This window comes from Erythrolamprus reginae, chromosome 4, assembly GCF_031021105.1.
Source record: "Erythrolamprus reginae isolate rEryReg1 chromosome 4, rEryReg1.hap1, whole genome shotgun sequence".
Classification (NCBI taxonomy): Eukaryota; Metazoa; Chordata; class Lepidosauria; order Squamata; family Dipsadidae; genus Erythrolamprus; species Erythrolamprus reginae.
In genome coordinates, this window is record NC_091953.1 from 93,926,015 (window position 1) to 93,948,687 (window position 22,673).

The 22,673-nt window shown below is 41.6% G+C and overlaps 1 protein-coding gene across 1 annotated transcript in view; it reads left to right on the forward strand.

Annotated features, from left to right (window-relative positions):
- The window catches only part of HERC2 (HECT and RLD domain containing E3 ubiquitin protein ligase 2), a 143,630-nt gene that overhangs the window by 19,888 nt on the left and 101,069 nt on the right, over positions 1-22,673 (forward strand). The window contains exons 5-17 of the mRNA XM_070750922.1: positions 2,513-2,732; positions 3,343-3,443; positions 3,583-3,739; positions 4,673-4,783; positions 4,960-5,131; positions 6,074-6,247; positions 6,698-6,886; positions 8,994-9,145; positions 11,389-11,546; positions 13,020-13,133; positions 15,817-16,067; positions 19,066-19,258; positions 21,434-21,634. Coding sequence (XP_070607023.1) covers positions 15,970-16,067; positions 19,066-19,258; positions 21,434-21,634 — 492 coding nt within the window. The 5' untranslated portion in view covers positions 2,513-2,732; positions 3,343-3,443; positions 3,583-3,739; ... (6 more) ...; positions 13,020-13,133; positions 15,817-15,969. The remainder of the gene's footprint in view (positions 1-2,512; positions 2,733-3,342; positions 3,444-3,582; positions 3,740-4,672; positions 4,784-4,959; positions 5,132-6,073; positions 6,248-6,697; positions 6,887-8,993; positions 9,146-11,388; positions 11,547-13,019; positions 13,134-15,816; positions 16,068-19,065; positions 19,259-21,433; positions 21,635-22,673) is intronic.

Here is a 22,673-nt window from a genome sequence, read left to right on the forward strand (position 1 = left end):
AAATGGGAAAAGATGGGAGTCCCAGGTGAGCTGGTCAATTAATGCATGGTTGCTATGGGATGCTGTTGAAGATAGATACTTAGAATTGCAGATGGCTATGTGGAAGCCACTGGATTGGGTGGTTGGGGTGCTCTGGGTAGGCACTCCAAAATGCAGGCTGGTGAAAAAATTGCAGGAATGACTTCCTGCTAGCTTCCCTATTGACATTACTTGTGGAACAGGGAATATCGGAAATCACAATTGTATGATTGCTATGATTCTATGATGTCATAATCAGACGTCACCAAGTGCCTGATTGGCAATCACATGATTGTGAAAGATATAACTTTACAGATTATCACAAGTCCCGCTTGTTCATCACCATCGTAACTTTGAATAGGTAATGAATGACTTATTATATGCAATTCTATGAAAACTCTCCTATGTCTTACTTTTGGGGGTGACTTATTTTCGAGGAAACAGGGTAGTTCATGCTAGAAAACAGTGGAATAAAGATTTTGTTTACCATTCAAGTGTTCAAAGCTTTCTTTTCCTACTGCTCTTCTGGAACCTGACAGCAGCCTTGCTCAGCCTCTCTGAACCTTATCATAATTCTCTCACACACCCTCATCCATCCTCCCCTAAGCATTTCTCCACCTCCTTTGCATCTTCCTTCATTCAATAACAGTCACTTACCTGCCTGCAAGGCTGGCTGCAATTTGCCGAGAACCTGCAACTTCCTGCTAACCCTCCCCATTGATTTGGTTATGGGAAGCTTCACCTAATGATTGTACAGCTTGATTAACAATGGCAACTCGATTGCCCTAGCTCAGAGGTCTCCAAACCTGGCAACTTTAATACTTGTGGACTTCTGGGAGTTGAAGTCCACAAATCTTAAAGTTGCCAGGTTTGAAGACCTCTGCCCTAGCTAAACCATGTACTTCCACTTTATAACTGCATTACTTAGTGATAGAAATTACAATACAATTACTGTTGTAAATGGAAGATTTCTTGTTTATTTATTTAGATTTGTATGCCGCCCCTCTCCGCAGTTGCTATTTATGTACCTTATTTCTTCATTAAGTCATTAATAGATGTCCTATGTCAAATCTGATAGGATTGCAACAGATGCATGGATAGAATGCAATAGATAGAATGGATTCCTAGTGAATCTGAAGCTTTTCTTTGTAGGAGGAAAGCTATGCTAGTTTGCGATAGTCCAAAAAGCTGAAGGAGATTGTATCTTTTCAGACTGACAAATGTTTATTTATTTATTTTATTTATTTTATTTATTAGATTTGTATGCCGCCCTTCTCCGAAGACTCGGGGCGGCTAACAACAATGAAAAAACAATGAAAACTAATATTAAAAATAATCTAAAAACCCCCAATTTAAAGAACCACTCATACATACAAGCATACCATGTATAAATTCTATAAGCCTAGGGGGAAGTGAAATTTCAATTCCCCCATGCCTGACCACAGAGGTGGGTTTTAAGGAGCTTGCAAAAGGCAAGGAGGGTGGGGGCAACTCTGATATCTGGGGGGAGCTGGTTCCAGAGGGTCGGGGCTGCCACAGAGAAGGCTCTTCTGGGTCTCACCAAGCGACATTGCTTAGTCGATGGGACCCGGAGAAGGCCAACTCTGTGGGACCTAAGCGGTCGCTGGGATTCATGCGGCAGAAGGTGGTCCCGGAGATATTCTGGGCCAGTGCCATGAAGGGCTTTATAGGTCATAACCAACACTTTGAATTGTGACCGGAAATTGATCGGCAACCAATGCAGACTGTGGAGTGTTGGTGTAACATGGGCATATCTTGGGAAGCCATGATTGCTCTCGCAGCTGCATTCTGCACGATCTGAAGTTTCCGAACACTTTTCAAAGGTAGCCCCATGTAGAGAGCATTACAGTAGTCGAACCTCAAGGTGATGAGGGCATGTTATTAAAATGCATAAGGTTTCATGAATTACATGTCACGTCATCTGATGCAGATGTAGACTGATGTAGGATTTAAACTGGGATATTAGATAGGTAAAGTTCTCAAAAAATCCTGGGCAATCGTTATTTGATCTACAAAAGATTTAGCAAAATTGGGTTAATTGTTGAATTGTGAAAATAAATCTAAGCCAACTGAGGATTTTTTTAAATAGTTGACTACTGACATTACATAGTAACTTTCAGGATCTGAAATGAACAAATGGTTAGTACAAAAATAGGAGAATATCTTCTTTCTGAAATAGAAATTAAATAGATTCAATAATAGTTCAAACAAGACACCCTTCCCAAAATACTAATTTAATATTCATCCCCATTAGATTTTTGTTTTATCCTAACTATGAGCACAGTTCTATAATACAAAACTATATTCAGTTCTGAATAGTTTTATTCACTTTGCTAAGTGCACTGTTTAATAAATTAACAGAGTTGGAAGAGACTTTGCAGCTCATCTAGTCCAACCCCCCTGCCCAAGCAGGAGACCCTACATCTGCCTCTCCCTAGGATCAAACTCAAGTTGCTTTCATTGTTTGTTATAGATGTCAACGAGCTGAAAGACTGCCTTTATGTATTAGTAAAAGAGCAGCAGGCTCTAGCCAAGAAGACTGCTACCACAACTCTCTCCGCTCTCAGGCTAAAACAGAGGCTTGCTATATTAGAACGCTACTTCATTGCGTTAAATAGGAGCATTCTTCTTGAGAGTGTCAAGGTGAAGCGGAAAAGCAGCAATATCCCATTGCCCATGGTGGATAAGAAAAGGTAAAAGCTTGACGGAAGAAATCAGGTCTGTTCTCCTCCACGTTTCCCAGTTCTATCCTATAATACAGATAGTCTGATTTGCGAGCACAATTGACCCAAACTTCTGTTGTTAAGCTAGATATTTGTTAAGTGAGTTTTCCCCCATTTTAGGATCAGCGGTTGTTAAGTTAGTTACATGGTTGCTAAGTGAATCTGGCTTCCCCATTGATTTTGCATGTCAGAAAGTCATAAACGGTGATCCCATGACCTTGGGCTAATGCAAGTATTATAAATACGAGTCAGTTATCAAATGTTTGAATTTTGATGACATGACTAAGGGGGTGGTTGCCATGATCGTAAGTGTGAAAAATAGTCACTTTTTTTCAGTGCTGTTGTAATTTCAGACAGTCACTAAATGAACTGTTGTAAATCGAAGACTACTTGCAAGGAAGATAAATTTGTATAAACTCTTTCCTGACTATTTACCAGAAATAACAATTTATTGTTTATACCTTTTGAGGCGGTTGGGTTTGTATCCTAGTTTTAAGATATTTTTGAGGGGGGAGGGAAGAGGAGGGAAAGATTGCTTAGGATTTAAGCAAGAGATCATTCCACAATTTCTCTCTTGTAGTCCTAGATCTGTAAGCAAAGGTGTTGAAGGTCTTGCCCGAGTAGGATCCAGAGCAGCCCTTTCGTTTGCTTTTGCATTCCTGCGGCGAGCTTGGAGATCAGGTATAAGTTACAGGTTGAGTGCTGAATAACTGGCCTAAATTTGCAGATGGTTTTGGTTAAAAAGAAACCCAAACTTTTCAGATGCTCTGTCACATGCTGTGAAAATATCTACCACAGCTAAAATACATTGCATTCGTAGGTGAGGATGCAGATCTTTGCAGTGAATTGTTACAAGAGTCTCTAGATGCACTGCGAGCCCTATCAGAAGCATCCCTCTTTGACGAAGGAACAGTATCCTCTGTGTGGTTGGAAGTTGTGGAGAGAGCAACCAAATTTCTAAGGTCTGTTGTAACTGGGTAAGTTTTCAAAATGCTATTTGAGCTTGGTCCATGTGTTTAATACAAATCGTGTTACTAAAACATGATTTTGAGCATGACCATTATTTTTCTTTTCTTTTCCTTCCTTTTTGTTGGAATAAGGTGGAGCAGGCAACTTACCGTTTTTCATATGGGTGGAAGAGTCTAATAAAACCATCCTTACTAGCCAGTGTGGTGTTTGATAAGTATTAGAATTATAATCTAGAACAGGGGTCTCCAACCTTGGCAGCCTTAAGACTTGTGGACTTCCGCTTTGCTGGCTGAGGAACTCTGGGAGTTGAAGTCCACAAGTCTTAAAGTTGCCAAGGTTGGAGACCACTGATCTAGAACATATAAAATAGCCTCACTATTTGTAGAGGTGAAAGAGTCACATTGATAAATTAAAAATAATTATGGGCTGCAAAGGAACACATTCCCCAAGAAGCTGTTCGATGATTGGTGAAGTGGCAACAGTGTTAGAGCTGACTGTGAGGCATTGGAGATGCTTGGCAGTGTACTTTTCAGAATGGTGAAATTTGTTCACTTTTTAAAGGCTGTTGCGCAGCCCAGGTTTAAAGAGTAACAAACTACCCACTCTAAATAATCTGGAATTAAATACTTGGATATCATTTTACTGCTTTAAAAATAGCAACATAAGGAATATGAACTCTGGCTTACGTTTCATTTTGTATTGTTTACATTCATATCATTAAGATATCTATATATGCAAACTCACATTAATTTGCATGGTCATAGCATAATAGCAGTGTTGTATTATGGTTGTTTATAAAGAAATTGAAAAAGTAGAATTGATAGAAGGAGCAAATTGTGTTTGGATATTTTAAATAAAACATTGGATAATAGAATGGTGAAATACTGTATATATATATGTGTGTGTGTGTTAATAAGTAAATATTTCTGCTTTTAAATTAGAGACATCCATGGTGCTCCAGGCTTAAAAGGCTCAGGAAGCATTCCACTTCAAGACCAGCACTTAGCACTTGCCATATTACTGGAATTGGCTGTTCAGAGAGGCACACTGAGGTAAACCCTCTAAGAGATTTTCTTTGGAGAATTCAGCATCATTTGAACATAATAATTTCTGGGAACATTTATGGTGTGGCGGTAGTGGAGGGAAGTTCTTGAAAAAAAGTGAGAGAACTAGAAGTGACACAATTTATTCCTCCATGCCTTCAATTTAGTCTCAGTTCTTTTTTCAGCCAAATGTTGTCTGCTGTGATACTATTGCTTCAACTCTGGGATAGTGGAACGAGAGAAACAGATAACGAACGCTCAGCACAGGGCACCAGTGCCCCACTCCTTCCTTTGTTGCAGAGATTTCAGAATATAATTTGTAACAAACAGATGAACAATACAGAAGAAGAAATTCAGGTTTGTACTTCAATGCTTTTGTATATTCATGGAACAATATTTATTTATTTATTTATTTATAAAGTGTAGAACTGGCTTCTCATTAGTGATCTCATAAATATAAAAATACAATAATACATGCTGTAACCAAGGACCCAAGTATCCATAATCAAAATCCCATACATGCCAGATTCTATGGTTCTATGGGGAAAGTCAAGTTTTCTGGAAGACTAACATCCAGATCATAATGTGTTACACTGGCATGTACCATGCCTGAGAAGTACAATTATTTTGCTGATAATAATCATACTTCAAATTGATAGTTGTGGGACCTATTTTAAATTGCATTTTATGTATATCTGCAGATTCCCTGAATTATTTTTAGATATGAAATGCAGCGAAATGAAAATTGAAATAATTCTGTAGTTATTGTATTATGAAAACTGGCATTATTGTGTACATCACTGTTAGTTCTGATGATCTGTTCTATGTACTAAACCCATGATCTGCCCAGTAAAATATTTTGGTAAAATATTGTATAAATTTTGTTAATTACATGTAGATCTGTTATAACTGGGATGGTGAACCTATGGCACGCATGGCCAAAGTGGCACGTGAAGTCATGTTACCCGGCACATGTAGCCTTGCCTGTTTGTCTCTCGATTTCTGGTGCGCATGCGCACAGGACAATCAGCTGTCCTTTGTGTGTGTTTGTCAGTGCCAAATACCGGCCTTTACATGCATGTCGGCCAGCTGATCACCGGGCATACATGTGTCCCAGAACCCGGAAGTTTGGCTTTCCTGGAGCGCGGCCCCGACAAGTGCATGCACGTGCGATATTTCCGCGAATGCCGAAAAGGTTCGCCATCACTGCCCTATAATGTATCTTCTTTAGCTATTTAATATGTGGCTTTAAACAGGTATTGCCTAATATAAAGAATTTAAATTTGCCTTTATTTTTAGATGTTGGCTTATCCATTAAGTCCAAATGAAAACTTCCTAAGGTACCTAATATTGCCACAGGACAATGAGCTGGCAATTGATTTAAGGCAAACCGCGGTTGTAGTTATGGCTCACCTGGATTGCCTAGCCACTCCCTGCATGCCCCCACAGTGCAGTTCTCCAACATCTCATAAGGTAATGTACTACAAATTGGATAAATTAAATTGGGGATATGCTAAAGCTTATATAAGAGACTTTATGGAATTTTATACTTTGCCCTACTGCCTCTATGCCATGCCATAAATTGCCTTTTTCAAGAGCAGCTAATCATGAAATCTTGTAGATTCTGAATTCCTTTTTGATGTGGGCTAGGATACTTTAACTTTTGGTAGATTTTGTAATTGCTAGATTATAGAAGAACTGTCCGATCTTTTAGATCCTTCTCTTAAAGATTAAATCAAATTAACGAAGTCCAGATACTATCACCTATTCAAATTTATCAACTATCTTTCTGAAGCCTGTTTAATTGCAAGTCTCAATTGAAATAATAATATGGTTGAAATTGAAATAATTTATGCAAGACACAAATTATTCTAAATTAAGAGTAATTGTTGATACTTTCTCAAATGATGCATTTCCTTCTAGGCTTCTTTGCAGGAGTTTATAGCATGGGGATTAATAGGATGGAAATACTATTCTAATGTCAGCGGTCCAGTTCAGTGCGAAGGACTGGCCAGTCTTGGAGTTACACAGATTGCTTGTGCAGAGAAGCGTTTTCTGATCTTGTCCAAAAATGGGCGAGTTTATACCCAAGCCTACAATAATGATACATTGGTAGGTGGTTTTTATTTACTCTCTAGCTTCCCTTTACAACATAAACTGACTAGGGGGTAAACTGACTAGGGGGGGACTTTTGCCCAGGTCTGCCTCGTGCACCAGTTGTAGCCCTATTTGGATCGGGAATCTTTACTCACAGTTACTCATTCCATTGTCAGCTTGTGGCTAGACTACAGCAATGTGCTCTACATGGGGCTACCCTTGAAGAGTGTTCAGAGACTACAGTTAAACCAGAACGCAGCCGTGCAAACTATTGTGATACATCCATGTAACATCAACGCTCCGTGAGCTGCACTGGTTACAAATCAGTCTCCAGACACAATTTAGTGTGTCGGTTATCACCTATAAAGCCCTTGGGGCCAGTTTACTTACGGAACCGTCTTCTGCTTCACACTTCCTAGGGACCGGTTAAATCCCACAGGGTTGGCCTTCTCTAGGTCCCGTCGGCCAAACAGTGCCGTTTGGTGGGACTGCAGGGGAAGGCCTTTTCTGTGGCAGCTCCGGCTCTCTGGAACCAACTACCTCCAGAGATCTGCAGCGGCCCTACTCACCTGGCCTTCCGGAAAGCCATAAAAATCAGGCTTTGCCATTAGGCTTGGGGGCCATGAGCAATAATATATATCTATGCCCCAGAAGTGTGAATGTTTTTATTAAGGGGATTTTATATTGTTTTTTATATGATTTTTTACTGATTGTACACTGCCCAGAGTCCGAAAGGAGTTGAGTGACCCACAAATCTAAACAATTAAATTAAATTAAAATATAACATTTTTTACTGTACAGATTTGAAGCTTGTAATTGAGAACTGCTCATTTTTCTCAGCTTTTAGACATCCTGTAACCCATTGGACCATACTTTAGAGAGATTTCTTTTCTAAAGTGACAAACAGAGTGACCATTGGGGGAGGGGCACAGAAAAACAATGGAAGTGGGCATAACTTCCAACTTCCTGCTGCCTTCACCATTGGGAAGCTGGTAGGGAGTGTCAGAAATCACTCCTTCTCCTCCTTGACTGAGCCATGGAACTGCCTGTCATTTTGCTATGGGGATGGGTAAAGAAAGAGAACTGGGGACTATGAGAAAAACAGAGCTTCCATGCCCCATCCTGTCATGTCCTCAAAGGTCCTCTCCATTCAGGGTGGAAGAGAGCTCATGGGTTGACTTCTGGTGCTCCTCAGCCAGCTGTACCTTGCCAGCAAGTGCCCATATTGCTCCCTTGTCCTTCCATTACTGCCTACAGTGGTTAAGAGAGTTCAGATTTCAGCCTCAATTCCAAATTGGCCAATCACCGCTTATCTGTCAGACTTTGCCGCCAGCCAGTTGGCTGTAGAGGGAGGCAGAAAGAAGGTGCAGATACAACCCTCCCATCTTCCTTTGCATCATGCAACCTATGGTTTCTGGGAAGTATACTCGGAAGGCACACTGATGCTGAAGCAACCACAACTTTCTGAATTTCGTTCCCATCTGAGTGATGGGTCCTGGCATTCTGTAGTTAGCCTATTTGAGTGACTTTGGTTCAATAATTGTTTCTACCTCCCTCTGGCCCCTGCACCCAATTGGCTGGCTTTAATTTCACCCAATTGTTAGAAAGAGAGTTTCAGTAATACCGTGTACAGATATCTGTACTGAGATTTTTTTATTGTACTGTTCTCTGCACTGAGATTTTTTGAGTTCATGTGTTTAATGGATTATGTCTTCTTCAATAATTCAAGCAAACTCAAGTGAAATTAAAGCAATCTTTTAAAAAAAATAAAACTTCCATGGTGTTTCAGTTCTGCTTTAGAATATTGAAAAGTTTAGACCCTGAAATGAGAGGTGACCTCAGCTCTCATTTTATTGAAAAGAAAATGGAAATGGAAAAAAGTACTTGGTTTTAAAGCCTTTGTAACACATAAATCAGGATATATGATAGTTTTTCCATGTTGAATATAGTTTGAATCTTAGACTAATTACTTAAATATACTTAGTTTGAGTGAAAAATATAGTTGTTTAATTACTTATTGAAAAGTTTTGAGAATATTCTATAATTTCTGTTTGTTAGGGTTCTTACTTTACTTTTTCTGTTGTTTTGCAATACAGAGTTTTATTTGTGTGTTTTTTTCTAGGCACCACAACTTGTACAGAGTCTTACTTCTAGAAATATTATTAAAATTTCAGCACACTCAGATGGACATCACTATCTGGCTTTGGCTGCAACTGGAGAAGTTTTCTCTTGGGGTTGTGGAGATGGTGGACGACTGGGCCACGGAGATACTGTGTATGTGTTTTACATAGCTTGTTATAAGAGGCTTGACTGTAAAATGCTTTCTTCCCACTTGCATTTAGCACTAAAACAAATACTGGAAACAAGGATTATTCGGTTAAAAAATAAACTGAAATTACTTGTTACAAACTGGCATGATGTATAGATGACATTAGATATAATTGTGGGTGCCTTTAATAGAAACCTGACAAAGCTTGCTGCTCTTGCTTTTTAGAGGGTGGCTTTTGATAGATATACATGCAAACAAACATACATTCTTGAGAAAGGAAGGAAGGAATTTCCACATTTGTTTTCATTGGTTTCATCTGGAATTGACAAACTTGGCAAGTAGGAGAACCTAGCAGCATCCATGATTTTTGTCTGGATTTGTATTTATTTGAGGTCGATCTTTCTTTTTAAAGGGATTGTTTTCTCCAGATCAATATAATTTGTTCCTATTTCAGTAGTGAATACAAAGTTAGCAATGACTAATGGGCAGCTTTCTTCTGTTTTTATTTTTAGTATATTAAATTAGCAATTGCATTTCTGCTTTATAATTCTGATGGGCATGGATCTATATTAGGGTCAGATGTGGCAAAAGCTTGGAAAGCAGTAAGCCAAACTTTGTGGTTATAAATGTGAGTGTAAGAAGAGCTGATTCTTTATAGTTTCCAGCAAAATAAATAAAATATAGCATGTGTTAGAAATTTTCCCAATACAGTGGTACCTCTACTTAAGAACTTAATTTGTTCGGTGACCAGGTTCTTAAGTAGAAACGTTCTTAAATAGAATAAATTTTTCCCATAGGAATCAATGTAAAAGCAAATAATGCGTGCAAACCCATTAGGAAAGAAATAAAAGCTTGGAATTTGGGTGGGAGGAGGAGGAGGAAAAAGAGGAAGAGGAGGACAGTCGCTGCCAAAGGAAGAAGGTGAGGTGAATCAAAAAAATACAAAACTTTAAGGCTTAAAAAAAAGAGGGACTCTGAGGTGGCGAGGAGGAGCATGCTCCTTCCATACACCCGGCGCAAGGCTGCCTCCCATATACTGTGCCACAGAGAGAAACCCAGGGGGAATGGCAGGAAACTGGCTGGGCCTTCAAAGCACTCTCAAATTTCCTAGGAATTTTTTCTGGTCTTGGGTTCTTAAGTAGAAAATGGTTCTTAAGTAGAGGCAAAAAAATCTTGAACCCCTGGTTCTTATCTAGAAAAATTCTTAAGTAGACACGTTCTTAGGTAGAGGTACCACTGTATTAAGAATATTGATTTATGCAGAACATTAACATATTTTGGGATACTCAACTATAATTAAGACAGCAACATTTGCATTGACCCATCTTGCTATAAATTTCTGCATCCAGACAGTTGAATAGTATGGGAAATCTGTCTTACACAGCGGTGACATTTTTGTTTGATAAATATAGCATCATAGTAGTGGTGGGTTCTGTGCACCAATAATGATGTAATTTTTGGCAATTTTTCCCTGGGTGTAGATGGCTTCTCCGTGTCAAAATAAGCCCTCCTGTCCACCCTCACGTTAATGCCGACAATTATTCTTTGTCCGAAGCACAGATGAGAAACTCCTCAGCTGTGTTTCGGCTTGTAATATCGTCCTGAGCATGTGCTGAAATAAAATTGCATGGTGGGACGCGCGTGCATGTGCGGATGTGCACTGGTAGCAAAATGTAACGGATCTGCCCCTGCATCATAGATTTGATAAATATAGCATCATAGATTTGGAAAGGTCCATTTAGACAAATTGGTCAACTCCTTGCTCAATGCAAAAATGCAAACCAGCATGTACTTTACAAGTGTCTATGTGGCTATCACTTAAAACTGTCCCGTGCTAGGAAGCCAACATTTGAACAGCTTGTTCCTAATAATAGACTACCTGTTTCCCAATTTCTGGTGGGCCTGGTAGGCTTGTGTTTCGCCCTCACCAAGCTCCAAAGGCTTCCCTGGAGCGGGGGAGGGTAAAAATGCCATCTCCCATCCCCCTGGAGACTTTCTGGAAGCCAAAAACACCTTTCCAGATCCTCTGTATGAGCCAAAAATCAGCCGGCTGGCACACACATGCACGTTGGAGCTGAGCTAGGGCAATGACTCGTGTGCCAGCAGATATGGCTTTGTGTGCTACCTGTGGAATCTGTGCCACAGATTTGCCATCACTGGTATATTATGTTGATTTTGATTTGCTTATAGTTATTATGTTCTGTTAATTCTAATAGTTGTGCTTTCCTGTTCCACTCACTTCTTCTAGGCCTTTAGAAGAACCAAAAATGATTTCTGCACTCTCTGGGAAGCAGGCTGGAAAACATGTTGTACATATTGCATGTGGAGGCACCTACAGTGCTGCAATTACAGCTGATGGAGAATTGTACACATGGGGCCGAGGAAACTATGGCAGACTAGGTCATGGTATGTTTCTGATATTTTCTTTATTAAAGCAGGAGGTGGCAGCCTTTTTGATTTCATCGGGTTCCCATAATGGTATATGAGAATGATGTTAGGTGACAGGGGGAAAAGCCATAGACTTTGACAACTATCATTCAGAAGGTATCTCAGAAACAGAAGGGACATGATAAGTGCTCCAGAAGGGTCTCTCCGTGGATTTTCTGGAAAGTAAAAGTAAAGGAGGGGACAAATATTTTCAGACTTTTTTATATATAGAAGTTTAACTTTTATTTAAATACATAAAAGGGTACAATACAAAACAACAAAAAGAAAAAACAAAAATTGGATGAAAATGTAGCATATTCTAAAAACAGTTCCAGCTATATTGACATTCTACTATAGCTCTGTTTATTAGTCATATACACCAGTTTTGAAAAAATACTAATTTTAAGTCACATGAGTCATCTTATATCTTTATATTAACAATAAATTCTATTACCAGGCAATAGCTTTATCAGTTAACTATTAATCAAATGTGCATTCATTACTTTGTTTTCCCTTTTCCTTAGCCACCTGTAAAACGTATCCCAACATTTGTAAAAATCAGATTCTTCCTTGTTTTTAATTTTAAACATTAATTTATCCATTTCCGTGCAGGTTGTAATCTTTTCTATAATCTCTTCTTCCTGAGGTATTGTTTCTTTAATTCCAGTGTTGGGCATATATTAACCTAGCCGCCGTAGTTATATGGATAACTGAATATACCTGATATTTTTCTAATTTTTGGTGGAATATTCCCAGCAAAAAGCCTTCTGGGTTTTTGTCTATTTTAGTGCCCAAAATTCCTTCCAGTCAATTTGCTATTCCATTCCAGAAGGATTTTTTCAGACTTGAGGTAACAATAAAGGTAGTATTAGTACCACCACTTGTGCTTCTTGCCTGGACTACCTCAAAGGGCTGAACAATTCCCTCTGTTTTTGCCTCGTCTGTCGTTCTGTCTGATAGAGCTGCAGATAGTGTGGCCAATAGCAATGTGAGAGGTACAGGATTTCCCCCCGCCATTTTTTAAATGGGTGGCTTTAACAAATGGAATAGATAAACGTGTAGACATTAGCAATTTATTTCCCCCACCCTTTAACATCACTGAAAGTGAATAGCTTTGTTGTCAAATACAACTTTTCTGATGGGGTTAATGGCTTCTGGGATTTCCAGAGCCTCTTTAACAAGAGCGAGGAAGATTGTTGATGCTGGAGACCGCACTTAATGTGTTTGGGGACAAGGAGAGCTGTAACTGTCACCATTAAGTAAAATAAATCTGTTTATTGTGAAGTGTTTTTAATGGACTAGAACTACTTTGGAGCTCTTACCATTGTCTTCTATGTTTCATTACTTAAATGGGAAATCCCTATACTGATTTAAGCCATTACAATCAGAACCCAATTTTTTTACTCCTACTATGAATCTTGAAGTTCTCTCACTTTCTTTTTTATATTGAAGGCTCCAGTGAAGACCAGACACTCCCAGTTTTGGTTACTGGCCTGAAAGGATTGAAAGTGATTGATGTAGCCTGTGGGAGTAGTGATGCCCAGACTCTTGCTGTAACAGAAAATGGTGAGTAGCATAGTCTGCAACATTATTGAGCCTGGGAAATCCATTTTTTTTGTCTTTCCTGCTTTTGACTGGTTTTATGTGTTGGATTGAATGTTGTGTTTATTTGCTCTAAAATAGTTTTATTCTTATTAAAATATTTTTAATTAAAAAAAAAATCAAAGAATAACAAGTGTTAATATAATACTAACTCCCTAAGAATAAAACCATGATTTAGCTATTAAAAGTTAGCAAATGGTGAATAGAAATGTATTTTCTTAGAAGTATTGCAATGGATTGATGTAGCTTTCAAAATGGAAGGGGGAGATTATGTAAATATTTGAATGCTGTACACAAAATAATATTTCTCTCTACCAAGCTGAAATTTTTTGGTAGTTAGTGGGACATAAAATGATATAAAGTAACACCAAGAAGCATTGTGGACACATATTTAATTGTACATAAACATACAAAAATATTGATACATTTTCAGTTCCTTAGGCTACTTCTAAGTGAAGTACAGTGGTACCTCATGATACGAACCCCTCGTCTTACGAACAACCCGAGATACGAACCCGGGGTTCAGAAAATTTTTGCCTCTTCTTACGAACTTTTTTCTTCTTACGAATCCGCCGCCACGGAGAAGCCCCGCCGCCCAGCTGTCGCTTTTTGAAACAGCGGGGGTTTCCCAGCATCCTCCTGAACCTGAAAGCCAAACCCGAACTTCCGGGTTCGGCGTTCGGGAGGCCGCCGAGAAGCCCCCTGGTTGTTTCAAAAGGTGACAGCCGGGCAGCGGGGCTTCCCAGTGGCCTCCCCAACGCCGAACACGGAAGTTCGGCAAAAGTTCGGGTTCAGGAGGCCACTGGGAAGCCCCGCCGCCCGGCTGTCACCTTTTTAAAACAGCCGGGGGGCTTCCCAGCGGTTCCGGGAGAAGCGCTGGGGAGGAGCAGAAGGGGCAGTGGGGGAGAGAATAGGAGAGAACGGGAGGCTCAGGACTCGGTCATTCGCAGCGCTGGCTGGCAACTTTTCTTTTTAGCGCTGGAGAGGCAAGCTGGCCGTATCTATCCACCCACCCACCCACCCATCCATTCATTGATCCAGAGGCTTGCCTTAGAATGGAATAGAAACAGCTTGATCTTTGGCAGCCGGGCTGCCTCTCCTTTGCAATGATAGACGAAGCTGCCTAAGTGAAAGTCCCGTCTCCACCCCCCCCCCTAATTTTCATTACATATCCAGGAGTCCAGACTGGCAACTGTTTCAGTTTTCTTCTCAAGGCAAGCCTGGCTGGATGGATAAATGGATGGATAAATGGATGGGTGGGTGGGTGGGTGGGTTGATGAATGGATGGATGGATGGATGGATGGAGAGATTGAGAGAGAGATAGAGAGATAGAGAGATAATGGATGGATAAATAGATAGATAGATAGATAGATAGATAGATAGAAAGAAAGAGATGATAGATAGAAAGAAAGAAAGAAAGAAAGAAAGAAAGAAATAAAGAAATAAAGAAATCCCCCACCCGGGTTTTGTGAGGGCCAGCCCCATTGCCGGGCCCAGCACACCACGAAAACACGCTCAGTCGGAGTGGGGCGAACAGCTCCGGGAAAGACAGGAAAGCCCCCCCCCCCCCATACACACACAAACCCCTCCAGGGAAACACGAGGCTGCGAAGCTGCGTGAAGCACATATGGGAGGAAGCTGAGGAGAAGGTTGAAGGGTGGAGAAATAAAGAAAGAAACCCGTGTTCCCCAGTCACTCCGCTGCTCTCTCGTTGTCAGGCAAAGCCGCCGGGCGTGTCCAGGGGGCGAGCCCAGCACAGCAGACAGACAGCTTCTGGTGTCATTGCAGTCAGCCTCTCTCTCTTTCTCTCTCTCTCCCACACACACACACACACACCCTCTCTTTTCCTTCCTCTCTTTCTCCTTCTCTCTCTCCTCCGATGGGCAGGAGGGGCGAAGAGGACTCAGCAGTTTCTCCTGGACGGGGCTGCTCAGGATTAGAGGGAGGAGAAGCAGCGGCCGGATTAGGACTCCGGATCGTTACTTCAATTGGGCACCACTTCTTTGTCCGGGGAGAAAAAGGGAACATTTGGCTGTCCCTACGGGCTCCAGAGGAGGAAAAGGAAGGGGGCATCTTGTCAAGGGAGCCTTGTCTGAAGCTGAAGCGCCGGGATTCTCCTTTGCCGTCACCGAAAACTTCTCCCCCCCTCCGAAGCAGCGTGGGTGGCTGCAGACCGCCTTTGGCTGAGGAGGGGAGCAGGAAGACCTTCCTAACTCCCTCTCCCCAGCGCTTTACCCAGGATGACATGCATGGCAAAGGGGCGGGGAGGGATCGGGAGGCTCAAGCCTCCTTCGGTGGTGGCCGCCGGCTTCCGGTTTCGGGCTTGCACGCATTAATCGCTTTTCCATTGATTCCTATGGGAAACAATGTTTCGTCTTACGAACTTTTCACCTTACAAACCTCCTCCCCGCACCAATTAAGTTCGTAAGACGAGGTATTACTGTACTATTTTTTCAGGCAGTAAAAAAATAGTAGAAATGTTGCTTGAAAGTTGCTCTTTTTTTACAGAAACAGTTGTGAATATTAACATTTCACAGTTATTTTTATTTACTTTCATATTGCTTTATTTGCAATGTTCCATTGACAGATAATGCAAATATTACTTATTCTATTATTATGCTACCCTTACTGAGATCTGTTTTTCCAGGTCAAGTATGGTCTTGGGGAGATGGAGATTATGGGAAATTGGGAAGAGGAGGCAGTGATGGCTGCAAAACTCCCAAGCTGATTGAAAAACTTCAAGACTTGGACGTTGTTAAAGTACGCTGTGGGAGTCAATTCTCACTTGCTCTAACAAAAGATGGACAAGTGTACTCATGGGGGAAGGGAGACAATCAGAGGCTTGGGCACGAACCGAAGAACATGTTCGTTATCCCAAATTACTGGAAGGCTTGGAAGGTGAGTGAAGTCAGCATTGCTTGCTGGAGAATTCTGAGAATTGGAAGTCCACAAGTCTTAAAGTTGCCAAGTTTGAAGACCTCTGTTCTGCACTGTAAAAGTACAGAATTAGCTTCCATAGTTTAGTTTTTGGTTACTGATTTTAAAAAGAATTAGACATTATGATCATCATACTACAATTACAATTATCATATCACAATGAGTGGTATTTTTATAGACTTTTTGGAAGGTGGACTATTTCTTATGTCCTATTTCTGACCGCCAGCTGGTTGGCCTCTGTCAGGAATGGCCTTGGCTTCCAGTTTGCAGAATAGATATTAACAAAGGAGAATATTTATAGCTCACTGTTGAAATGAGATGTCGTTGGTGCTCTCTGAACTTGCTTGTTTTCTTGTAGATGTTTCATTACCCACACTAGGTAACCTCATGAGGACTAGTCTGATGATTCATCACTGCTAGTCTCACTAATAGTGATGATGTTACCTACATCATCAGTAGCTGTTGTGAATGATCTTGCCAGTCTCAGGAAATGTCAGATTCTGAAGATGAAGAAATAGAGACCTTAGTTTATCCTGGGTTACAGAAGGTAACAAGTGACAGAGGGGACGAGAGCGACAGACAGTGATTTAGAACAGCCCCAGGGGCCTGAAGTTTCCATGGAAAGTGATTCCTTATCAGATAGTGAAGATCTATCAAACAGTCAGTGGGTAAATCTTAGATTTAGAGATTAGCAAAATGCAGGGAAGAAAATACAGGAAAAATGGTTTTGAATTCTGTAGTTATTAGATCTATGTTTTAGAAACATCCCTTCTGGCAGAAACCGGAAAAGAAAGCTTTGTATGCCGTGAATTGATGGCGTGTTTTAGTCAGTCTCCTGAAACGAAAGCATAAACTACATTATGAAAGACCTTGTAATTGAGACAGAAGCGAAACCGCTGTTAGTTCAAGTGCTGGTAAGGTATCAGCTTAATAATAGAATTTATAGCTCCTGCCTTGCTGTTAATTTGGATGGGAAATTTATGGGGGCAGTAAAATTCCCAACTTTGCTGGGAGAAGAATTCCCCCCCCCCCCTCAATGCTTTGCCTGCCTGTTCATTTAATATGGAGAAGAATTTATGTGTGTGTGTTTTGAATCTGCTGAAGAAAAAATAAAGCCTTTCATGTTTTGAATATATAAACCTTGGGAAAGATTTGTGGATTTCAGCCAGGACAGAACAGTAGGTAGTTTGGGTCATGAAATATCTGCAAAAAAAAAACAAGCTCAAAGAGCACCAAGACCCCTCATAGATATTAACTTCTGTAGAAATTACTGACACAGAGACATTATTTCTAGAACAATGCTTTCTCCAGGTTGAAAATATTATCTCTGGGGATGAGCAGCTTCTGATGTGAAGCTCTGAATTTCTTGGACTCAGTTTATTTTTTATAACAAAATTCTTGTATGTACATTTACAATGATTGACTTGCCCCAAAGAGTAACAGGTTAATACAGCATACAGATAGATCATGCTAAATAAGTAGGTGAGCATAGTTTAAACTTTGGCTTTAGGTAGAACAACAGAAGAGCTGAATAAGCAAGTAACCTTTACTTCAGATATACAGAAGGGTTTCGTTTACCTTAGGGGAAGGGAAGCCTAAATGAATATTTATTTCCTTAAACTAATAAAAGGAGTGGGTTACCTTCGATCAGGCGATGCAATTTTTAATACTATCATACCTACAGGGGGCATTCCACATCTTGTAGACATGGACCCACAAACGTCAAAAAAGAGAAGCCTAGCAGCCATTGTTCCAAATGGAATAATAGAAATACCGTGTTTCCCCGAAAAAAAGACAGCATCTTATATTAATTTTTGCTCCCAAAGATTGTGCTACGTCTTATTTTCAGGGGATGTCTTATCTTTTTCAGTGAATTGTATCCTGTATCCTGCTTCAGCAAAAACGCATCCAAACACATCCATGCATGTTGGATGCGTGCTGGATGTGTCTTAAATCTGATTGATGCAGTGTTTTGGGATGCAATTTATGGACAGCAGTGATATACAGTGGTACCTCAAGATACGAACCTCTCGTCTTACGAACAAGTCGTGATATGAACCCGGGGTTCAGAAAAATTTTGCCTCTTCTTACGAACTTTTTTCGAGTTACGAACCGGCGTTCGGAGACTGCTGGAACCCGCGCGGCTGTTTTAAAAGGTGACAGCCGGACGGCGGGGCTTCCCAGAAGCCTCCCGAACGCCGGTTCGTAACTCGAACAAAGTTCATAAGAAGAGGCAAAATTTTTCTGAACCCTGGTTCGGTTCGGGGGGGTGCTGGCAAGCCCCCCAGGCCGGCTGCGACCTTTTAAAACAGCCGCGCCGCTTCCCAGCTGTCTCCTGAAGCCGAACGCTAAGCCGAACTTCCGCGTTTGGCTTCAGGAGACAGCTGGGAAGCGGCGCGGCTGTTTTAAAAGGTCGCAGCCGGCCTGGGGGGCTTGCCAGCACCCCCCCAAACCCCAAACCCGGGTTCGGGGGGGGTGCTGGGAAGCCCCCCAGGCCGGCTGTCACCTTTTAAAACAGCCGCACGGCTTCCCAGCAGTCGCCGAAAGCGATTTTTTTGCGGGTTTTTTTTGGTTGCACGGATTAATTGACTTTACATTGTTTCCTATGGGAAACAATGTTTCGTCTTACGAACCTTTCGTCTTACGAACCTCCTCCTTGCACCAATTAAGTTCGTATCATGAGGTATTACTGTATATGTTCTGTTTGGTAATGCTGCGAAATGATACGTCTCCTACGTCTTACTTTCGGGGGATGCCTTATATTAGGCAATTCTACGAAACCTCTCCTATGTCTTACTTTCGGGGGTGACTTATTTTCGGGGAAACAGGGTATAACTAAAATGATTTCAAGATCAGGTTTAAATATTTTAATTTGTTTTTCAAGTTATAATGAGAATGATTGTTGTCATTATAATGAGAATGAATATATCAATATTTTTCTTTCATCATTTTGCTTCAGGGAAAAAGTTATAGACATAGTAGCTGGCTCTATTCACTGTTTGGCCCTCACGGAAGACAGTGAAGTCTATAGCTGGGGAAGCAATGATCAGTGCCAGCATTTTGACACTTTGAGGATTACTAAACCAGAGCCAACTGCTCTTCCAGGACTGGACTCAAAACACATTGTTGGTATTGCCTGCGGACCAGCCCAGGTAAGTTTTCCCTTTACAGCAGCAGTCCCCAACCTTTGTGGTTGGCAGCTGGGCTAGAAGGGGAAAGAGGAGAACTTGCTTGTGTTGTATGGCTTTTTTAAATGATGGGGTTTTAGATGCTTTCTTTTAAATATTAGATTTGTTACATTATCACATTGTTATTATTATTGTTGTGAGCCGCCCCGAGTCTGCGGAGAGGGGCGGCATACAAATCTAATACATTATTATTATTATTATTATTATTATTATTATTATTATTATTATTATTATTATCTGGCCTATGTGAGCGGCTGGTCAGTGCATATGCAGCCCTTAAATGAGTGGTGGCTCATTGACCAGGGGCTGCACTTGGCATTTGAATAGACTGCTGGAAATGATATTGCTGAAAGTAGGAGATGACTACTTTAGGCAAAAACTAAATTTGATTTCCAGTCTAGTCACAAATTAAATTTCATTTCCAGTTTAGGCAAACATTACATTTGATTCCATCTCACGTATATTTTATTGCAGTTAGTATCAGAACTACTTAATATGATTATTCTTCAGTAATAGATAATTTCTCACTTAAATAACATTAGAGTTATTACTCGCTAATGTTTTATGAGAACATGTAAATTGGATTGTTGAGGAGAGAAAGTTAAATTATGAAATATTGCTAAATATTTATTGATTGCATCTCTTTGTTTGACACAGCAGTTGTTTTAATATATTTTGTTGTGTATTTATTTGTTGTACGTTTCTATTTTTGTTTTCAATTTTTGTTATTTTCTTCTATGGATGTCTTAGTATATTTTATAATACCGTATTTTCCGGCGTATAAGACGACTGGGTGTATAAGACGACCCCCTAACTTTTCTAGTTAAAATATAGAATTTGAGATATACTCGCCGTATAAGACTACCCCTCTTCTGACGCACATGCCTTCGCTCCCCTTCTGTGCTGCGGCGGCGAGGGAAAGGAAGGGGGGGAGGAACGAGTGAGCGAGCAACGGGGTGTTGTGGAGCCGGCGGGCTGAGGCAAAGGGCTGCGTTTCCTTCCCTCCCTCCCTCCTGCCCCCGTCCTGATGGAAGCCCCGCTCGGCCAGCAGCCCTCTTCTGACGCACATGCCTTCGCTCCCCTTCTGTGCTGCGGCGGCGAGGGAAAGGAAGGGGGGGAGGAAACGAACAAACGAGTGAGCGAGCAACGGGGTGTTGGTGGAGCCGGCGGGCTGAGGCAAAGGGCTGCGTTTCCCTTCCCTCCCTCCCTCCCTCCTGCCCCCGTCCCTTGCCTCCCGAACTCCCGCCTGTGAAGAGAAACCAAAGGGGGAAATAAAAAAACAAGGCGTCGGGCGAGCGCCAACCGATTCCGGAGCTCCCTCGCCGCTTCACCGACGCGCTGCTGTTGCTGCTGTCGCTGCCGCCTGAGGCGGCGGGCACTCAAATCTGGCATGATGGAAAATCTTTGCCTGCCTCCAGATTTTCCACCACGCCAGATTCGAGTCCAGATTTCTCTGCCAGATTGGTGCCGCCGCCTCAGGCGGCAGCGACAGCAGCAACAGCAGCGTGTCGGATGAAGCCGGCGAGGGAGCTCCGGAATCGTTTGGCGCTCGCCCGACGCCTTGTTTTTTTATTTCCCCCTTTGGTTTCTCTTCACAGGCGGGAGTTCGGGAGGCAAGGGAGCGCTCGAGCGTCTTGCGGCATCGCCTCCCGTCGGGTTTACGACGAAGGGACGCTCAGCAACTTCTTTTTCCTTTCGGCGCCATAGCCACCCGCAGTCCCCGGAGCCAAAAGTGAGCGCGGGTCCGCTCCCCCCCCTCAATCCTGCTCCCGGCCTCCTCCCGCCCGCGGCTGTGGAATGGGCGCAGTATCCGGCGTATAAGACGACCCCCCACTTTGGAAAAGATTTTCAGGGGTTTAAAAGTCGTCTTATACGCCGGAAAATACGGTATTTTAAGCCAAATAATCTTTCAATTCTGACAGGCAGAAATAAACTTAATTAATTAATTAGTTTTGGGAAGCTGATTGTAAGGCCCCTACTTTTTAAATTGTGTACTTTGCCCTAAACTATTGTTAATTTATATAAAAATTGATTGCTTTTAAAGACAGATGACTAAGGGAGCATCTTTCAGCAGTTCTACATCCCAGAGAGAATATTTAATTCTAATACGTTTTGATTTTTCCTTTCTTTTCCTTGCAGAGCTTTGCCTGGTCATCTTGTTCAGAATGGTCAGTTGGTTTACGTGTCCCCTTTGTGGTAGATGTTTGCTCAATGACATTTGAACAGCTGGATCTCCTATTGAGACAGGTTACAGAAGGAATGGATGGCAGTTCTGACTGGCCACCTCCACAGGAGAAAGAATGTATGGCCGTGGCTACTTTGAATCTTCTAAGGCTACAGGTATTTTAAGTAACATGTCAATAGCATTCAGAATGGGGTCTCAGAATCTCAGTTGTGGTAATTAACATTGACTTACTATTTTCCAAACCCTTTATTTTTTATCTGTTACTGCATTGTGTAGGCTTACAAGAGTAACAGCTGTCATCTGTAATATCTGTAGGTTGCACCTTAAAGGTATAGCATGGTTATGGTCAAGTAATTGCCATGTCAGTTACTGATCTCGGTGACCTATCCTCCAAAGTCCCTTCCTATTCTGCTTGATCCTAGTTCGCCATAGTGCAAGGCCAACATTCATTTCCCATATAATGGGGGATATATTTAGAACATATATTAACTAATTTTCATATATTGGAAGTACAGTGATCCCTCGATTTTCGCGGGTTCAAACTTCGCGAAACGGCTATACCACGGTTTTTCAAAAAATATTAATTAAAAAATACTCCGTGGTTTTTTTTTCTATACCATGGTTTTTCCCACCCGATGACATCATACATCATCACCAAACTTTCGTCTGCCATTGCTGATTGGCACTCTCAGCTAAGGGACTGTGAGAGGGGCAGGGCGGGCATTCTCAAAGTGCTCAGAGCGGCTAGCGGCTGAATGAGGACGAGAAGCCGTAGCCACCAACGCTGCTGCAGGAGGACCCGTGCCCCAAGAAAGCCGGTGAAAGGGGCAGATTGGGCGGGCAACGGAGTAGCAGTGAGGGGGCCAGAGGCGTTGGGGGGGCGGGGGCAGTCGACATTCAAAACAATCTTTGCCGGCCTCCGCACTTTCGTCGCTCCCCGCCCCCAATTTCAAGCCCGGCTCCTTGCGTGGCCTTGGAAAAGGGTGCGCGGGGGGGTAGTTTTTGACTGTCCATAGCCAAAAATGGTGTTTTTACTTCTGCATCTCTACTTCACGGAAATTCGACTTTCGCGGGCGGTCTGGGAACGCAACCCCTGCAAAAATCGAGGGATCACTGTACATTCCTTAGTAAATGTTTAAAATTCACAAATATGTGTGATTAATTTGCAACATTATAATTCTTTATTGAATTTGT